At 37.9% G+C, this 19,711-nt stretch overlaps 1 protein-coding gene across 1 annotated transcript in view; it reads right to left on the bottom strand.

Annotated features, from left to right (window-relative positions):
- Positions 1 to 14,017: 14,017 nt before the first annotated feature.
- Positions 14,018 to 19,711, bottom strand: part of mocs3.L (molybdenum cofactor synthesis 3 L homeolog) — a gene marked incomplete at its 5' end in the record, with an annotated part of 39,445 nt that continues 33,751 nt past the window's right edge. Inside the window, 3 exon segments of the mRNA NM_001095850.1 lie at positions 14,018 to 14,291; positions 15,853 to 15,957; positions 17,813 to 17,909. Of these exon segments, the coding sequence (NP_001089319.1) occupies positions 14,137 to 14,291; positions 15,853 to 15,957; positions 17,813 to 17,909 (357 nt within the window). The 3' untranslated portion in view covers positions 14,018 to 14,136.

Raw genomic sequence — 19,711 nt, 5'->3', positions numbered from 1 at the left:
AAACTCAACCCGCACCCGACCCTAACCTGCAAAACCTTAACCCTACCAGACCCTAACTTGAAAAATGTTGCCATTGTAGGATCCATGCCCAACCCATACCCTAATCTTCTCACTCTGTACGCTACGCTCAACCACCCATTCTCACTATCTTCTACAGAGGGTCTATTGAAAGCATTTTATGCAGCTGCATCACTACCTGGTATGGAAACTGCTCTGTGTCAGATCGCAAGATCCTGCAGCGGGTGGTGAGGACAGCGGAAAATATCATTGGGGTCTCACTTCCTGCCATTATGGATATTTACCACACCCGCTGTCTAAAGAAGGCTACCAGCATTGTCAGGGATAGCACCCACCCTGCACATGATCTCTTTACCCTCCTGCCATCCTGTAAAAGATACCGCAGTATTCGAGCGCTGACTTCCAGAATGCGAAAGTCTATTTCCACAAGCCATCAGGTATCTAAACTCCCAAGGACTGAACTGAATATATTCATAAGGAACTGAAATGTCCACTTTGCCTAGCATGAATGTGTACTAGAGTTGTTGTATAGCACCGGGGGGTTCTGGAGGAACGCCATTTAGTTTCTACTATGTACTGTATTTACTGTATATGGCTGAAATGACAAATTCCACTTGACTTGACTACTTCTGTGCTGAACTCTTGTTTCCAAGACTGGGAATCTTCGGGACCAGAGGAGGAGTGTATTTCCCCAGTCTGACCCGCACTCAACCCCTACCTGCAATGGTTGGACAAATTTCAGCCCGAACCCGCCAAACCCGTGGTTAACCAATGAGTCACTGTGGGTTTCTGGTCACCCCTCACATCACTACTCCAGACCCCCTCTCCCTGACTTATTCCTCTGCTCTGCATTATTACTGCTGCTGCAGCCAGACCCATGCCAGACTTTAGTTCAAAGCCAGACTGAATAGGTTGGTGTTTGAAGATATTCAATTACTTAATATAGGGTCTATGCAGATGCCTCCTAAACTACTGCAACCATGTTTCTGCTCCCCTATATGTGTTCCCTGACCCATCAGTAAGATTGCCATTACAACTCTCCACACCCTTTTGGCGCGATTCAGTAAGTAGTGGGTGCAGGTGACACTCATTCTGAAAAAAGGTGGCAACCATAGCAACAGACCATGCCCCCAGACTTAATAGGCCCCACCACACAATCCCCTCATAACAGGGGCAATCCTTTTAACCCCCTCTGCCACCTGAGGCAACTTTTCTGCCGCCCTCCCCTTCTCCCTCAACTCCCCTCATTTGCACAGCTCCCCTACCCTATAAATCAGTTTGGAAGGTTGATGGCTCTGTTTCAAATCATGAAGAGAACCCAGCAGGGACATCTAAATGAACTGTTTATAGACAATGTGGTGCTACTGTGATCTACAGGTCCCCATTAAATCCTTAGAATAGCCCAAGATTGTGCCCCCAGCTCTGTGCAATTCTACCTGTTTTATGAGGTAATTTGTGTGCATTTTAGGCCTTTTCAGTGGTATGGTTAACTTAGTTTGACCAAAATACAAAGTGCTGGGACACATTGGGGTGACTCCTGAAGAATCCTTAAGAGATTATATGCTTTGGGCTACCCATACCCTACACACAACTGGAATTCAAAATATAAAAAGATGAGTTTTGTTTATGTAGAAACTACTTTGCTATTAAAATCTACACATGGGCTATAGTGAGACAACGGTTTTTACGGGCCAAATTAACTTGAACCATATCATAATTCAGTTTTTAGGTTTTACCAGCAAAATATAATTTACTAATTACCATACTTGCAATTTTTATTAGAGAATTCACGGAGATCCAACTCCAATATAGGAAAGTAACAATATACAAAAGAGAAAGGAAAAACCTCAATACCTATGATACAACAGTTTTTCATGTAGTACATATCAATAGTTCACATTTCCAATAATAAAGGAAATACTTTGATATTACTGAGACTCCTATGCAGCGGTCCATTTACACAGTTGACTTTGAGCATTGCGGCCATGCATTTTAAGGGGTACAAACATATATGTTCATGGACCATACACATTATGTCCAGAATGAAAATGAGCCCAACTTGTAATTCACTGATAAAAATTTGGAACTGTTTTGCAACATAGTTTATATAGTCTTGCAGCAGTCACAATTATGCCAGAATTCTGAAAAAAAGACAAAGATGGCAAATGATTACTATTTTACACTTTGAACGAGACCTACTACATGTCAGGGCAACGGTACATAGTGATTTTGAATGTTGTGTCTATTTTGCAGCTCCATGGGCAAACAAAACCACTCCCCTTTCAATTGTATGGAAATTGTGGGTACACTTTGTTGCCACTTGGAAATGCTAACCACATTTGTGTGATAATCGCCTGACAAGCAAGTTTTGAATTGCCCCATGTGCAACTGCCCTTACTACAAAAAATGTTTTCTTTTTTCTTTCAGTTAAAAGTAGTTTCCTTTTAGGTTCCTTATTATTTTGTAAGCAGTAATTCTGCCAATTCATTCAGCAATACTAAAGTACTTAAAACTCCAGTTCCTAATATGTCCATTGTTCATGTGGACAATTTTAGAGCTGATTTAATGTTGACATTGCATTGTTTTCTCTTGAAAACAATGTAAAAAGCATATGGAATGAAAGTACTTTGATCAATCTGTGAGAAATCCTGAAGGGCCGGTCAGTTTCAGAGCTAAATTTAAAAAAGTATTTTGTTCATTAGAAAGATTGCAGATATAGGTAGCTAGTGATCTGCCAACAGTTGACCAGTGGATCTCAACTAGGAGTTTCTCAGCTGCTTATAGGGGACTATCTGGGGCCCCTGTCAAGACTGCAAACTGTATAAAATATAATTTTTTTAGTGCCCTTGTTATTATAGCCCTCCATTTACTGGTTTGGTAATAATATGAGTGCTGCACAAATTGCTCCATAATGCAACAGGAGAGCACAGCTGCCTATTTGGTAGATTCCTTCAGGGCCCAGGTTTGTGCTGAATACCTGCAAAGCAGTTGAGACTTGGCTGAAATGTACTTCATGTCTCAACCATGCAAGTGGTCCTTTAGCAGCAGTGGGGTAGGATACAGACATAAGATTGACAGGGGAAAAAATTAAAATATACTTGTCCCCATATAAAATGACCAATAAATGATGTCACTTGCAGGCTATGTGACATCACTTGTGGGCTATGCGAGGCGTACTACAGGGGGCGTGTCTGGTGGAATTGTATAGGAACAAGAGATCCGGTGTGTATGGGTCAGGGGCAGGTTTAAAAAAACAGACCCATGCAGGTATCATATGGAATTAGTCCTGATTGAACTGCCATCTAGGGGGCACAAAACAGTGCCTTTAAGGCTATATTTATCAGTTACATTTGAACAATGAACTTCAAACATTCTTGGTCTCAAACCAAGAAAAGGTTTCAGGACTGGTGTGCCCGTTGACACTGGGTTACAGCTTTATAAAATAAAAGAGTAAAGCTTAAAAACTACAGCAAGAGAGTGGGAGGATATACAACAAAAAGGAAATAAAATAAAGAAATGCTTACTTAACCCTTTAAATGCCACAGATCGTAGAATCTACGTTCTGTGGCAAAGGTACTTGAAATGCCACAGAACGTAGATTCTACGTTCTGCAGCACTTCCGGGTTCAGAAGCGGAGGAGCGGCTGTTAGAGCCGCTCGCTCCGTTCCTGCTCGATCCCCTGCCCCTAGGCAACGAGCAGAGCAGGGGATCGAGTGGCCCCTGGGGCGCGATCGCCCAGGGGCCCAAAAACAGCAGCAGGCACGTGTTACTTACGTGTCCTGCTGCTGCAGCCTGCACCGGATCGACGATCTCCGCCCCCACAGCACACAGACAGGAACCACGAGGCAGATGTCTTCCAGGGAGTCTTCCTGATCGCCTGCAACAGTCTCCAGCGATTTTTTCAGGTTAGTGCAACAATTACACACACAAACACACCAACACACACTTATTACAGTAATACACACTTAGATTCACACTTACACACACTTACACATACATTTTTGGGGATTGGGGGGGTCACTTACACTCACTGCACTTACACACATGTGCACACGCACACACGCACACATAACATGTAATTTACCATTTGTACACACGCACACGCACATACATGGCATTGTGGCTTTTTTTTTTTTTTTCTTATCGCATCGTCTCTTTTTTTGGCTGAAAAAAATGTTTTATTGCCATTACGAATAGCGTATTCGCTAACCGTACTGTGCAATATCTTTTTTATGTTATTTCGGTGATTATATTGCAATTTTGGGTATTTTGGTGCATTTTTAGCCATTTTATTGAATTTTTAGCCATTTTATTGCATTTTCAGCTCTGCGTATGTTGTGTTCACTTGTTTCTAGCCGTATAACCTGTTTGGCCCAGCTAAAATATTCAAACTGTGATTCTGACGGCCGATAACACTAGTCTGGAAAAAAAACATTGATTTTTGTGGTTTTATTGGATTTTTTTGCATTTCACTCTTTACTGCCTTATTTTGTTTTGCCTTGTAAATTTTATCTACTTTATATCCATTTGGGGGTCTCTGTGCGCCACATAGTTTGGTATATCTATGCATATTGGGCATCAAAGTGTTCAGTAGACCCCTGGCGTTCATATTTAGGATGTTTTATGCTGATACGTTACGAAATGTGGGGCATATAATGGGGTAAAATTCAAGCTTTGTGACGATTTTCAGAAATTTGATAAAAACCGTTATGTTCAGCATTGCTTTGCAGTTTGGCAGTTTGCAGTAGAAACACTTATTTACCCATATTGGATTCGTCAGAATGTGTACTTTCTGAAAATATATGGTTTTCTGGGGTCTCTGTACTGTTAGGGGGGTCTAATGTCGCATAATACACACACCAGGTGCTCATATTGCAGCAGCCAGCGCGTCAGCCGTGAAAATGTATATACACTATTGTCATTTGGGGGTCTCTGTACACCACATAGTTTGGTATATCTATGCATACTGGGCATCAAAGTGTTCAGTAGACCCCTGGCGTTCATATTTAGGATGTTTTATGCTGATACGTTAAGAAATGTGGGGCATATAATGGGGTAAAATTCAAGCTTTGTGACGATTTTCAGAAATTTGATAAAAACCGTTATTTTCAGCATTGCTTTGCAGTTTGGCAGTTTGCAGTAGAAACACTTATTTACCCATATTGGATTCGTCAGAATGTGTACTTTCTGAAAATATATGGTTTTCTGGGGTCTCTGTACTGTTAGGGGGGTCTAATGTCGCATAATACACACACCAGGTGCTCATATTGCAGCAGCCAGCGCGTCAGCCGTGAAAATGTATATACACTATTGTCATTTGGGGGTCTCTGTACACCACATAGTTTGGTATATCTATGCATACTGGGCATCAAAGTGTTCAGTAGACCCCTGGCGTTCATATTTAGGATGTTTTATGCTGATACGTTAAGAAATGTGGGGCATATAATGGGGTAAAATTCAAGCTTTGTGACGATTTTCAGAAATTTGATAAAAACCGTTATGTTCAGCATTGCTTTGCAGTTTGGCAGTTTGCAGTAGAAACACTTATTTACCCATATTGGATTCTTCAGAATGTGTACTTTCTGAAAATATATGGTTTTCTGGGGTCTCTGTACTGTTAGGGGGGTCTAATGTCGCATAATACACACACCAGGTGCTCATATTGCAGCAGCCAGCGCGTCAGCCGTGAAAATATATATACACTATTGTCATTTGGGGGTCTCTGTGCGCCACATAGTTTGGTATATCTATGCATATTGGGCATCAAAGTGTTCAGTAGACCCCTGGCGTTCATATTTAGGATGTTTTATGCTGATACGTTACGAAATGTGGGGCATATAATGGGGTAAAATTCAAGCTTTGTGACGATTTTCAGAAATTTGATAAAAACCGTTATTTTCAGCATTGCTTTGCAGTTTGGCAGTTTGCAGTAGAAACACTTATTTACCCATATTGGATTCGTCAGAATGTGTACTTTCTGAAAATATATGGTTTTCTGGGGTCTCTGTACTGTTAGGGGGGTCTAATGTCGCATAATACACACACCAGGTGCTCATATTGCAGCAGCCAGCGTCAGCCGTGAAAATGTATATACACTATTGTCATTTGGGGGTCTCTGTACACCACATAGTTTGGTATATCTATGCATACTGGGCATCAAAGTGTTCAGTAGACCCCTGGCGTTCATATTTAGGATGTTTTATGCTGATACGTTACGAAATGTGTGGCATATAATGGGGTAGAATTCAAGCTTTGTGACGATTTTCAGAAATTTGATAAAAACCGTTATGTTCAGCATTGCTTTGCAGTTTGGCAGTTTGCAGTAGAAACACTTATTTACCCATATTGGATTCGTCAGAATGTGTACTTTCTGAAAATATATGGTTTTCTGGGGTCTCTGTACTGTTAGGGGGGTCTAATGTCGCATAATACACACTCCAGGTGCTCATATTGCAGCAGCCAGAGCGTCAGCCGTGAAAATGTATATACACTATTGTCATTTGGGGGTCTCTGTGCGCCACATAGTTTGGTATATCTATGCATATTGGGCATCAAAGTGTTCAGTAGACCCCTGGCGTTCATATTTAGGATGTTTTATGCTGATAAGTTATGAAATGTGGGGCATATAATGGGGTAAAATTCAAGCTTTGTGACGATTTTCAGAAATTTGATAAAAACCGTTATGTTCAGCATTGCTTTGCTGTTTGCCAGTTTGCAGTAGAAACACTTATTTACCCATATTGGATTCGTCAGAATGTGTACTTTCTGAAAATATATGGTTTTCTGGGGTCTCTGTACTGTTAGGGGGGTCTAATGTCGCATAATACGCACACCAGGTGCTCATATTGCAGCAGCCAGCGCGTCAGCCATGAAAATGTATATACACTATTGTCATTTGGGGGTCTCTGTGCGCCACATAGTTTGGTATATCTATGCATACTGGGCATCAAAGTGTTCAGTAGACCCCTGGCGTTCATATTTAGGATGTTTTATGCTGATACGTTACGAAATGTGTGGCATATAATGGGGTAGAATTCAAGCTTTGTGACGATTTTCAGAAATTTGATAAAAACCGTTATGTTCAGCATTGCTTTGCAGTTTGGCAGTTTGCAGTAGAAACACTTATTTACCCATATTGGATTCGTCAGAATGTGTACTTTCTGAAAATATATGGTTTTCTGGGGTCTCTGTACTGTTAGGGGGGTCTAATGTCGCATAATACACACTCCAGGTGCTCATATTGCAGCAGCCAGAGCGTCAGCCGTGAAAATGTCTATACATATTGTCATTTGGGGGTCTCTGTGCGCCACATAGTTTGGTATATCTATGCACATTGGGCATCAAACTGTTTAGTAGACCCATATGTTTATATTTAGGATGCTTTATGCTGGTAATGATACATGGACAATACGATGCTGGAAAGTTGAAGCTTTGAGGCAATTTCCAGATATTTCACCAAAACCGCCAAATTTGGCAAAGCCTTGCGACTCTGTAGAATGTGTACTTTCCAAAAATATATGGGGTTGGGGGGTAAACATCTATTTCTGTGTTTTTACCCCACAAAAATGCAGTGAATGTGTTAATTTTTCATTAGCTGAAGTTACCCACCGGACAATTTGTATGTGCTAACTTCATTTTGGGGCCTCTAAATGCCATATACTTTGGTAAACTTATGAACGATGGCCACCAAAATGTTCTGAGGAACCCTGGCAATCATATTTAGGGTGCTTTTTCTTAGTACGTAATGACACATGGGTGATATGGTGCTGGGAAGTTGAAGCTTTGAGGCAATTTTCAGATATTTCACCAAAACCGACAACTTTGGGAAAGCCTTGCGACTCAGTAGTTTGGAGCAATAAGGCATGGGTACCCATTTTAGATTCGGTAGAATGTGTACTTTCCAAAAATGTATGGGTTTGGGGGGTAAACATATATTTCTGTGTTTTTACCCCACAAAAATGCAGTCAATGTGTTGATTTTTCATTAGCTGAAGTTACCCACGGGACTGTTTGTATGCGCTAACTTCATTTTGGGGCCTCTAAATGCCAGATACTTTGGTAAACCTATGAACAATGGCCACCAAACTGTTCGGAGTAACCCTGGCAATCATATTTAGGGTGCTTTTTCTTAGTACGTAATGACACATGGGTGATATGGTGCTGGGAAGTTGAAGCTTTGAGGCAATTTTCAGATATTTCACCAAAACCGACAACTTTGGGAAAGCCTTGCGACTCAGTAGTTTGGAGCAATAAGGCATGGGTACCCATTTTAGATTCGGTAGAATGTGTACTTTCCAAAAATGTATGGGTTTGGGGGGTAAACATATATTTCTGTGTTTTTACCCCACAAAAATGCAGTCAATGTGTTGATTTTTCATTAGCTGAAGTTACCCACGGGACTGTTTGTATGCGCTAACTTCATTTTGGGGCCTCTAAATGCCAGATACTTTGGTAAACCTATGAACAATGGCCACCAAACTGTTCGGAGGAACCCTGGCAATCATATTTAGGGTGCTTTTTCTTAGTACGTAATGACACATGGGTGATATGGTGCTGGGAAGTTGAAGCTTTGAGGCAATTTTCAGATATTTCACCAAAACCGACAACTTTGGGAAAGCCTTGCGACTCAGTAGTTTGGAGCAGAAAGGCATGGGTACCCATTTTAGATTCAGTAGAATGTGTACTTTCCAAAAATATATGGGTTTGGGGGGTAAACATATATTTCTGTGTTTTTACCCCACAAAAATGCAGTCAATGTGTTGATTTTTCATTAGCTGAAGTTACCCACGGGACTGTTTGTATGCGCTAACTTCATTTTGGGGCCTCTAAATGCCAGATACTTTGGTAAACCTATGAACAATGGCCACCAAACTGTTCGGAGTAACCCTGGCAATCATATTTAGGGTGCTTTTTCTTAGTACGTAATGACACATGGGTGATATGGTGCTGGGAAGTTGAAGCTTTGAGGCAATTTTCAGATATTTCACCAAAACCGACAACTTTGGGAAAGCCTTGCGACTCAGTAGTTTGGAGCAATAAGGCATGGGTACCCATTTTAGATTCGGTAGAATGTGTACTTTCCAAAAATGTATGGGTTTGGGGGGTAAACATATATTTCTGTGTTTTTACCCCACAAAAATGCAGTCAATGTGTTGATTTTTCATTAGCTGAAGTTACCCACGGGACTGTTTGTATGCGCTAACTTCATTTTGGGGACTCTAAATGCCAGATACTTTGGTAAACTTATGAACAATGGCCACCAAAATGTTCAGAGGAACCCTGGCAATCATATTTAGGGTGCTTTTTCTTAGTACGTAATGACACATGGGTGATATGGTGCTGGGAAGTTGAAGCTTTGAGGCAATTTTCAGATATTTCACCAAAACCGACAACTTTGGGAAAGCCTTGCGACTCAGTAGTTTGGAGCAGAAAGGCATGGGTACCCATTTTAGATTCAGTAGAATGTGTACTTTCCAAAAATGTATGGGTTTGGGGGGTAAACATATATTTCTGTGTTTTTACCCCACAAAAATGCAGTCAATGTGTTGATTTTTCATTAGATGAAGTTACCCACAGGACTATTTGTATGCACTAACTTCATTTTGAGGCCTCTAAATGCCAGATACTTTGATAAACCTATGAACAATGGCCACCAAACTGTTTGGAGGAACCCTGGCAATCATATTTAGGGTGCTTTTTCTTGGTGCGTAACGATACATGGGTGATATGGTGCTGGGAAGTTGAAGCTTTGAGGCAATTTTCAGATATTTCACCAAAACCGACAATTGTGGGAAAGCCTTACGACTCAGTAGTTTGGAGCAGAAAGGCATGGGTACCCATTTTAGATTCGGTAGAATGTGTACTTTCCAAAAATATATGGGTTTTGGGGGGTAAACATATATTTCTGTGTTTTTACCCCACAAAAATGCAGTCAATGTGTTGATCTTTCATTAGCTGAAGTTACCCACGGGACTGTTTGTATGCGCTAACTTCATTTTGGGGCCTCTAAATGCCAGATACTTTGGTAAACTTATGAACAATGACCACCAAAATGTTCAGAGGAACCCTGGCAATCATATTTAGGGTGCTTTTTCTTAGTACGTAATGATACATGGGTGATATGGTGCTGGGAAGTTGAAGGTTTGAGGAAATTTTCAGATATTTCACCAAAACCGACAATTTTGGGAAAGCCTTACGACTCAGTAGTTTGGAGCAGAAAGGCATGGGTACCCATTTTAGATTCAGTAGAATGTGTACTTTCCAAAAATATATGGGTTTGGGGGGTAAACATATAATTCTGTGTTTTTACCCCACAAAAAATGCAGTCAATGTGTTGATTTCTCAGTAGCTGAAGTAAAGTCCTGAACAATTTGGATGTGCTAACTACATATTGGTGTCTCTAAATGCCAGATACTTTGGTAAACCTATGCATAATGGGTATCAAATTGTTCAGTGGACCCCTGGCAATCATATTTCAGGTGCTTTTTCTTGGAACCTAATATAGTTTGGGATATGCGGAGCAGCAAAATAAAACCTTTGAAATGATTTTTCAGAATTTTGAATTTTTTGTTGAAAAACCGCTATGTTCAGACAAGCTTTTATGTTTGGTAGTTGGGAGTAGAGAGACATAGTTACCCATTTTGTAATCGGCAGAATGTGTACTTTTCAAAAATGTATGGTTTTCTGGGGTAAACCTACGGTTTCAGGATTTTTTGCCTTGGAATCTAAAGCATGCCGTTTTCTGCCTTAGTGCTTTCAAAATTTGGTAATAGACTGCCGGGAGTTTTTGCTGTACAGAAATCCTAAATCTCCCTAAAACTATACATATCTGGTATTGGCACGTTCGAGAGACATAAGGCTTTCCAAATCAGTTGGATTTTCATCCGTAAAATGAAATATTTTTCTGGTATAAATTGATATACGATGAAAAATGGTAATTTTTCATTTTTTTTTGGTATTTAGCACTATAAATTTTTTTGCACAGGTGTAAATACATGAAAACTCAGGCAGATTTAGAAAGCTCAGTTTCTACCGAAAAAAACAATGTATAGTTTTCCTAGGTAAACTATAGGTTTCCCCTCAGAAAATGCCCCTAAAGTGAGAGAGCACAAAATGTTTCAAAAACGGCTGGCATTTCGCGTAACCAAAATGTGAAATTCTGCTGGCACTTAAAAGGTTAAAAAACAAAAGCAGTATTTTAACAGCATATTCATATATAAAGCAACAGGACACATTTGTGAGATTGTACCCATTACAAATGTTAACACTGAAGGACACTGTCATGTGACCTCTTACTGTGATTCTTGGATCGGTGCGTGTGGTTGCTATGGATATCGGATGCTCCTGACATTCATAGCTAATTCACAATAAACAACTAGAAACATTCAAACCCATATGAATGAAATAACAGGGATGATAAAAACAAACTGACAAAAATATCTTGTAAAGTACAAAGAGAAACAATGGCACAATAAGGGTTTCACAAGTGCAGAACTTTCAATAAGATTTAGAAGCATTTTCAAACAAACAATAGAAGCCTTGTAAAGAAATATTATTATTATACCATTTTATTAAAATGCCCATTGTGGGAATACAAGGAAAAATTTAAAAAAGATTTTATATTTACTTACATATAAATTGACATCCAAAATACTATGCTTCCCCATTACTGAGCACAATGGCTATATTATAACACAATGATTGTTACACAAAAAGGTGATGTTTTACTCTGTTTAAAACTTTTTACCCGTATAAACATTCAGAATTATTATATATGACCATAACAATACAAATTGTTCTAAAAAGACAAAAAGAAATGCATTTCCAATCTTGGCAATGAATTTATTAGAAGTCCATGGTGACTGTCATCAGAACCACAGTTATGGGTTTTATTTGTATAACTTTTATTTAGTGTAAATATATTCCTAATGCAAAAAGTTGTTTATATACTGTCCCTGTTTCTTTTGAAAGTATATCAAAATGACACAATGGGGCTAATTTATCAACACTGGGCAAATTTGCCCATGGGCTGTTACCTATAGCAACCAATCAGTGATTAGCTTTTTAAAGCCAGCAGCAAGAAAAATAATAAATGCAGCAATCTGATTGGTTGCTATAGGTAACAGCCCATGGGCAAATTTGCCCAGTGTTGATAAATGAGCCCCAATGTTTCATATATCTGAAGGGCCCTGACCAAAAGTTGAATCTCAAAGGAGGATCAACATAAAAAAATTCAGCGTACAGCGTATCTTAACATGCACACAAATATGACGCCCATAAACGAATTTTTGGCGAAAGAAACTAGTCAAATTCGCCCATCCCTAGTAGTCTTTAATATTAAAAGGCATAGAATTTCAACTAATTTACCAAGTGCAATGTAGTAAAAACATGAATGGATTTAAGACAAACATTAATTAGTCTCTACTTTTTTTTGGCTTCCTTTACTCAGTAAGCCTCAGTTACAGATGCAAGCTCAAGGGCAAATAACAAAAATAGGCACAAAACTGAGCACACAGTGACAATTTATAAACAGCACATGAACCATATATGCTTTTAACAGTTGCATGTACTTGTGGGTTTGCAAAGTTCCCATCCAGTCTGCTCTAATGAATAGTTTGCAAGTGCATGCACTGATGGCTAGAGGACCCTGGAATTACTGGCAGCCTGGATATGGTGGTAGTTCCAGGGTTTCAATTGTGGGTTGAAGCAATAGCTGGCAGTCTCTTGCACTAAGGAAATCAGACTTTAATGCCTTTATTAATTCTGCACACTGGATGTCATTCTAACACACATACATGGACAATGGGGTTCATCACAACTTGCAAGTGGTTTGGCAAACAGATGCTACTTTTGGAAGATGGATGGCATGTGCCATCAATTAAGTTGGAATTCTGGGAAAATGCTGCATTGCATATAAAAAAAAACATGGTAAATTGTATCTGAAAATGCACTTTACCATGCACTTCATTTGAATTTATTTGAAAATTGTTTACCTTAAAGACCCTAGCCTGTGTGTTTTTCTAAGTTTAGTTTGTCTAATGACTGGGAGTAAGGAGTTTACATAATACCTTGCCCATAAGTGTTCTATTTTTGGTACATCCTTGTAAAATAAATATTGCCCTGGAGCCTGGATTCAAGATCAACACACAATACTAAAGTATGAAAACATTGCATTGTTTTAGAAGGATATCAACCTAGCACCAAAAGCTTAAGTGTAGAATAAAGTCTAATCATAGATAGAAATCTGGTCAACACAAGCCATGAATTTTGCTTATTTAGATGAAATAACATTTTTTGGAAAAAAAATACCATTCCTTCCTGTATATTTAGATTTTTTCCTGATTAATAACATTGTGGTCAAGCATAATTTTTACTGGTCAGGCCGGTAAAATACTGGACGGTGGAAACCCTAGGAATAGCAGACCACCATTATGCTGGGGTTTTGGGAAGAAATATATTATTGAGAAAAAACTCAGCTAATTGAGCTAATTTTTGTTCTCTTTGCATTCCTTTAGTAAAATCTGGTTACATTTTTGTAATCTTGATGCTCTAGATAAGATATTTTGCATTAAAGTTCGGTAACATTCTTGGCTTTTCTCTCTATAAATTGCTGGAAAGCGGCTTGCACAGAAAGTGTTAAAGGAGAACAGATTTTATAGAGAAATGAGCATTAGTATGTAATTTAACAATGTAGGGATCGCAGTCTTTTCCCCAGCTAAAGAAATCACTAAGCAACTGCCCCCGCCTCGTTTAAGTAACAGAACAATTTTAACAGAAGCGAACAGTGCAATTGGTTTCTGTAAAAACAGTTTTATTACGGGGAGAACACTGGATCAAAAGAACACTATGAACTGAGCAGTGTCCTCTTTACTGAATATGTATTTTTGTATGCAATTAGTAAATACCCTTTTGTTGTATAGTTCTACAGCATATGTTTCTGTATAGTACTTAAGTACTTGTGTTATAGTACTTAAAAATTTTATAAAACCATGAACTGCACATTAGTTTTCATGCAAGTGTTTAATTAAATTTGCAATCACTGACATTACAAGATATGACATTAAAATAAACATGCACATTTACCCTTGGATTCTAAAATGAATCATTTATGAGTTAAAATTTAATAGCGAGGGAACATTGGGTCAATATTCTCAGCCCAAGCCATTAGTCCACCTTGAACATCTTTCGCTATGAACAAATCTTCCTTTCCAAATAAATCTTGCAGTATTTTCACAGCTATCTGGGAATCATTTCCCAGTTTGCAAATTGTTATCACTGGAATATAAAATGATAAAATAAAAGCCAGTTTCATTACAGTTTTCTCATTGCAATATTAAAGCTTCCTGGAGTTACTGAACAGTTATACAATCCCAGCAAACCTTCGGTATTGTGGAACTTACATGATACCATATTAAAAAGTAACAGGCAGTGATGTCTGGAAGGGAGGAGGATGAAGTAGATGATGCAAAGTCCATTTCCCTCCACAGCAATAATATACTGATTTATACATTGCCATATTTATACAATTAGGGGCCTATTTACCAACGATATTTCAATTTTTTCCATGACTCTCTAAAAATGTGTGGTTTTCTCATTATTTTAAAATACTCTAAAAATGCAGGATTTATGAATTGTAAAAACAATGAAAACCACCAATACAACACTTCACCAGCTAAAAGTTGTGAGGTCCTATAGAAGTCAATGGGAGTTGCACTGATCCTATTGGACTGTTTTCATATTTTTAGCACATTGCTCAGCGTAGTTTTCCATATGTACATTTTTAATTCAGATTTTTAAATAAATCTCATGACATTTGTAGTTTTAGAGTCTGTGGGGATCATTTATAAACACTGGGCAAATTTGCCCATGGGCAGTAACCCATGGCAACCAATCAAATTGCTGCATTCATTGTTCTACTTGCAGTTGGCTTTAAAAAGCTAAGCACGGATTGGTTGCTATGGGTAACTGCCCATGGGCAAATTTGCCCAGTGTTGATAAATGAGCCCCACATGTGAGTTTAGTTGTGGTTTCAAAAACTTCTACAATCCAACCTGTATTGATGAATAGGCCCCCACAAGTTGCTTACACGTGGAGAATGGGGATATAACATATGCTTAAGTTCTTTGGGTTTTCCCATGTGTTTATAAAATAACCAGGATGGGGATATTAAAGTCTGCACAGCAGGGGACACTGGGGCACTAAAAAATACAAAACATGGAGGGCCTTATTGCTAAATCCATTATATATATGTAAACTGCTCCTGCACATTAAAAACAAAAGACAAAAATTGTACTGTTTTCTAAAAACAATACAGCAATACAAAGCAAGATGACTTAAGTGTGCACAATAAATTTGTAATGAATTATAGTACATGTATGGGACCTGTTATCCAGAATGCTTGGGACCTGGGGTTTTCCGGATAACAGATCTTTCCGTAATGTGGATCTTCATACCTCAAGTCTTTTAAAATAAGTTTTAAACTTGAATTAAACCCAGTAGGATTGATTTGCCTCCAATGAGGATTAATTATATCTTAGTTATGGTGAAGTACAATGCAGTGTTTTATGATTACAGAGGAAATAATTATACAAATACGGATTATTTGGATAAAATGGAGTATATGGAGATGTTCTTTCCATAATTTGGAACTTTCTGGATAACGGGTTTCCAGATAACGGATCCTGGACAAATCTGTACAAACCACCCAGCAAAGAAAAAGGCAATAGAAAATGCAGGAAAACAGATGTTGTGGCCAATGTGACCTTATCTGGAATGAATAGCTAAACCAACTAAATTCTAACAAATGTAATTGCAAGCTGTATTACTTATTTCTTACCTGTTTTTTCTGTTCTGTTTCCTGCAGTTATTAATTCAGCGATTTTTGTCCTGAGGAAACTGACCCATTTTTCATTTTTCTCTTCCAGACCTTTTAAAGGTATATCTTAATAACATCATAGAAAAAACAACCTTGTAAAGTGATATGTGAAAATAGGGGAGGCAATGGCAACAATAATACTTTATAATCAACATTTTCTAAAGAGCAAGTTAAAGAGGAACTGCCGAAGATTGAGCAAATTTTATGTACAAACAGTATTTGGCTAACCATGTCAGTGTGTCTAGTTCAAATACATGATATATATACATATATTTATTATATATGCTGTGGCGCTGTGCTGATATCAAAACAAAGTTTATCCCATCTGTATTTTGGATACATTGTAGTTGCCTATTTATTATGGTACACCATACCTCTAGTAAACAATGATTAGAAGGTGAAATTCCTTTACACTTTGGAATTTTGGAATATGAATAAAAATGTTTGCTCCACATTGCATAGACCCTTTATGTGGAAATCATGAGGACCCTATATTTGGAAATCTCCTAGTTCAGTTAATAGATAAGATACCTAAATTATACTAAGCTCGAGGGTATATGCATAATAGCATTAGAGAAATTCAGCATATTACAAAACAATATAAACCGATTGTACATAACTCCAATCAGGTTTCATGCTATGGGTAGGCAACCAGACAGCTTTTTTCCTGGTATAACACCCCATTAACCACCTTCTACCATATGATGTGGTCATACCCTGTCATAACAAGTACTGCTAAAAAGGTTTATAGCATGATGGTGGATAACTTAGGGGTAGATTTATCAAAGTGTGAGATTAAAGCTCAACACAGAAAAACTTGCCCACTTTGTATTCATTCCTGTGGGATTTTGAGAAACACGTTTATGAAATGGTGAACAGCCAATGATAAATTTGCTTCCAATCTTATAGGAATGAATAGAAAGTGAAGTTTTTCTGTGGTAAACACTAATTTTACACTTTGATAAATCTGACCCATAGACTTTCCCAATGCTACACATATATTCCTGTCCCTACTGTTCTATGCGAGGAAAAACAGTGCCATGCATTAGATGGGTCCTCGCCCACTATCTGTTATGGCATGGAAACTATTGGTTAATAAAGCAATTCCATTATTCAAACTTACTTCAGAGGCAAGAGGGACACAAGCATACTTTGACAAAACCTGGACCCTGTGGTGTGAAGCAGAAGTACAATAGCTCACTGTACAACTAAATTGGTAAATCACCTTGTAACTAAAACGCTGCCATGTTCTACTCCTGGAATTGATTCTATTGATGAATTGCTTGTTCTGCACGAGATACCTCTCTATATCACTCTTCAATGTGTAATGTCTTATCGCCTTGTCATGTTATATCTTGTTTACTAAAATCAATAAAAATTTACCTATGCAAAAATAGAAATGCAGTATATTTTATTAGCAGTATATAATATAATATATTTATTTTAACATCTGTTCTATCTCAAGTATTCTGTGGATTTATCTAACAAAGGGCTTAAACTCTTGCAGTAATGTAAAAATCTATTTCAGGATATTGTAGTCTTCACTTTCTGTTAAAAAGACTTCCTAAAAAGATTTACTATCTTTTGGCAAATATTTCCTAGTGGTATTGATATTATAAACACTTACCAATGTAAATCTTTGCCAAGCTTTTTATAATTAACAATTTATTTGTCCAAATTGTTAAAAATTTTCCTAAATTTCAGAAAATTAGAAAATACCTTCAGGCTTCCCCAGTTCATAAACCAGACTCATAACTGGACTTGTGATGTACCAATGTAAGCTCTAAAACTAGGAAAAAAATGTTTCCCCCCCATGAAAAAAAAACAACAAAAAAACATTTAACTTTAATACCTATTGCTTTCAGGCACAAATATAAGCTATTTTTTGTGATCAATTGCTTTTGAACTGATAAAGGGATACGGATAGAATGTGGTAGCCGACAAATATCAACTTCAGGTTGTGGCCGAACATCCATAAGTATATGAGGAACGTGGTCATCCAGAAGTCTTTTATATTCCTAAAAGTGGGAATTTTAAACAACCTTAAGTAATCAACATAAAAATGTTTGAATTTTGTACACATTCTTTTTATTATTGCTTAGGACAGATCATTTTCCACAAAGCTATTACCTAAGTACGAATATGAATTTGTAATATTACAGCTACTCCTATCTACCTATATTTATGTATACATTTAAATGCATATTAACAGCCACCATCCACATTAGGGGGCATATTTATCAAGGGTCAAATTTCGAATTGAAAATACTTCGAAATTCAAATTAAAAAAAAAAACAACTGCCGGGTGATGTTGTGATGGCTGATTCAGTTAATGCCTTTAAGAATGGCTTGGATGATTTTTTGGACAGACATAATATTAAAGGCTATTGTGATACTAAACTCTATAGTTAATATAGGTATGGGTATATAGAATTTTAATTAAAAGTAGGGAGGGGTGTGTGTATGGATGCTGGGTTTTCATTTGGAGGGGTTGAACTTGATGGACTTTGTCTTTTTTCAACCCAATTTAACTATGTAACTATGTAACTATGTAACCGAAATTAAGTCGAAGTTTTTTTTTGGTTGAATAGGTCCGTATTTGGCCGAAATTTGAATAGAAGGAATAGCGAATTCGATTAGAAGTTTTTCCCCAAAAAAACTTAGATTTTTCAAAGTCCACTAATTGGCGGTCTAATTCGAATTTTTAAAGAGAATCGAATTTGGACTTTTCCCTAGTAGAAGTACACAAAAATAGTTCAAAACTAGAATTTTTTTCATTTGAAAAATCACCTCGACCTTTGATAAATCTGCCTCTAGGTGTTGTAGGTGATTTACAAGAGTTGGACAGAACTAGAAGGTTTATTTAAACTACTACTTGAATTAACATTTGAACCACAAAGACATTTATGATGACACATTAGCCATAGTACCTGTATTTACAGTATACAGCAATATGAATGTGTTTAACAGGTTAAGGCGCATTGGGAAAGTTTATGGGCTATTTCTCATGCAGCATCTGTATTTTTCTGAAACCAAGCAGGCCCCAGGTAAAAAACCTGAATGAAGTTTAATCAACTAAACAGTAATTAGCAGGGATTTACAGGAATACATAGAAACACTTTTAAATACAATATTTAAATACAAATAATATGGATTTGAAGCAGTAAATTATTTAGTAAACAGAGATAACAGGGCTTAAAGGACAACTAAAGCCCTGGATAATAATATGCTGAGGCTATTTTGCCACTGGCAGAGAGAGAGAGCAGTGTTGGACTGGCCCATAGGGATACCAGAAAAACTCCCGGTTGGCCCAGGTGTCAGTGGGCCCTCCTGCTTCAAAACATTTGGCATATTTCATGGCCATTACCTATTTCTATGAGAACAAAGAGACTAAATAGCTTGAATAATAGATTACAGCATGTAAAGAAAAGAGACTAGCAGAATAGAGGTTGCGTGAGGAGAGGAATTATAATAGTACTGAGAGTGGGCCCCTGATCTAAGGTATTTTGTGGGCCCCTGGTCTAAGATTTTTGGGAGGGCCCCTGGTGTCCCAGTCCGATACTGAGAGAGAGAAAGCATGTAAATCATGTGTGACCCTCATTTTAGCTTGCTGCTTTACTGAACTCATAACCAAAGGTACAGCTACTCCCAAGGTGAGGGATGAAATATGGCTATGCAAAGCAAAATTTTCCCATTCTACATATGCACATTCAAACCTTATGGTTGGTTATCTGGTTAACAAACCATTCTTTTTCAAAACTACCACAGTTTCTTCAATACATTTTCCAACAGAAATAGGCAATACAACCAATGTACTAGG

The sequence above is a fragment of the Xenopus laevis genome, chromosome 5L (assembly GCF_017654675.1).
Source record: "Xenopus laevis strain J_2021 chromosome 5L, Xenopus_laevis_v10.1, whole genome shotgun sequence".
Classification (NCBI taxonomy): domain Eukaryota; kingdom Metazoa; phylum Chordata; class Amphibia; order Anura; family Pipidae; genus Xenopus; species Xenopus laevis.
Note: the sequence above shows the minus strand (reverse complement) of the source record. Positions and strands in the feature narration are given on the sequence as shown.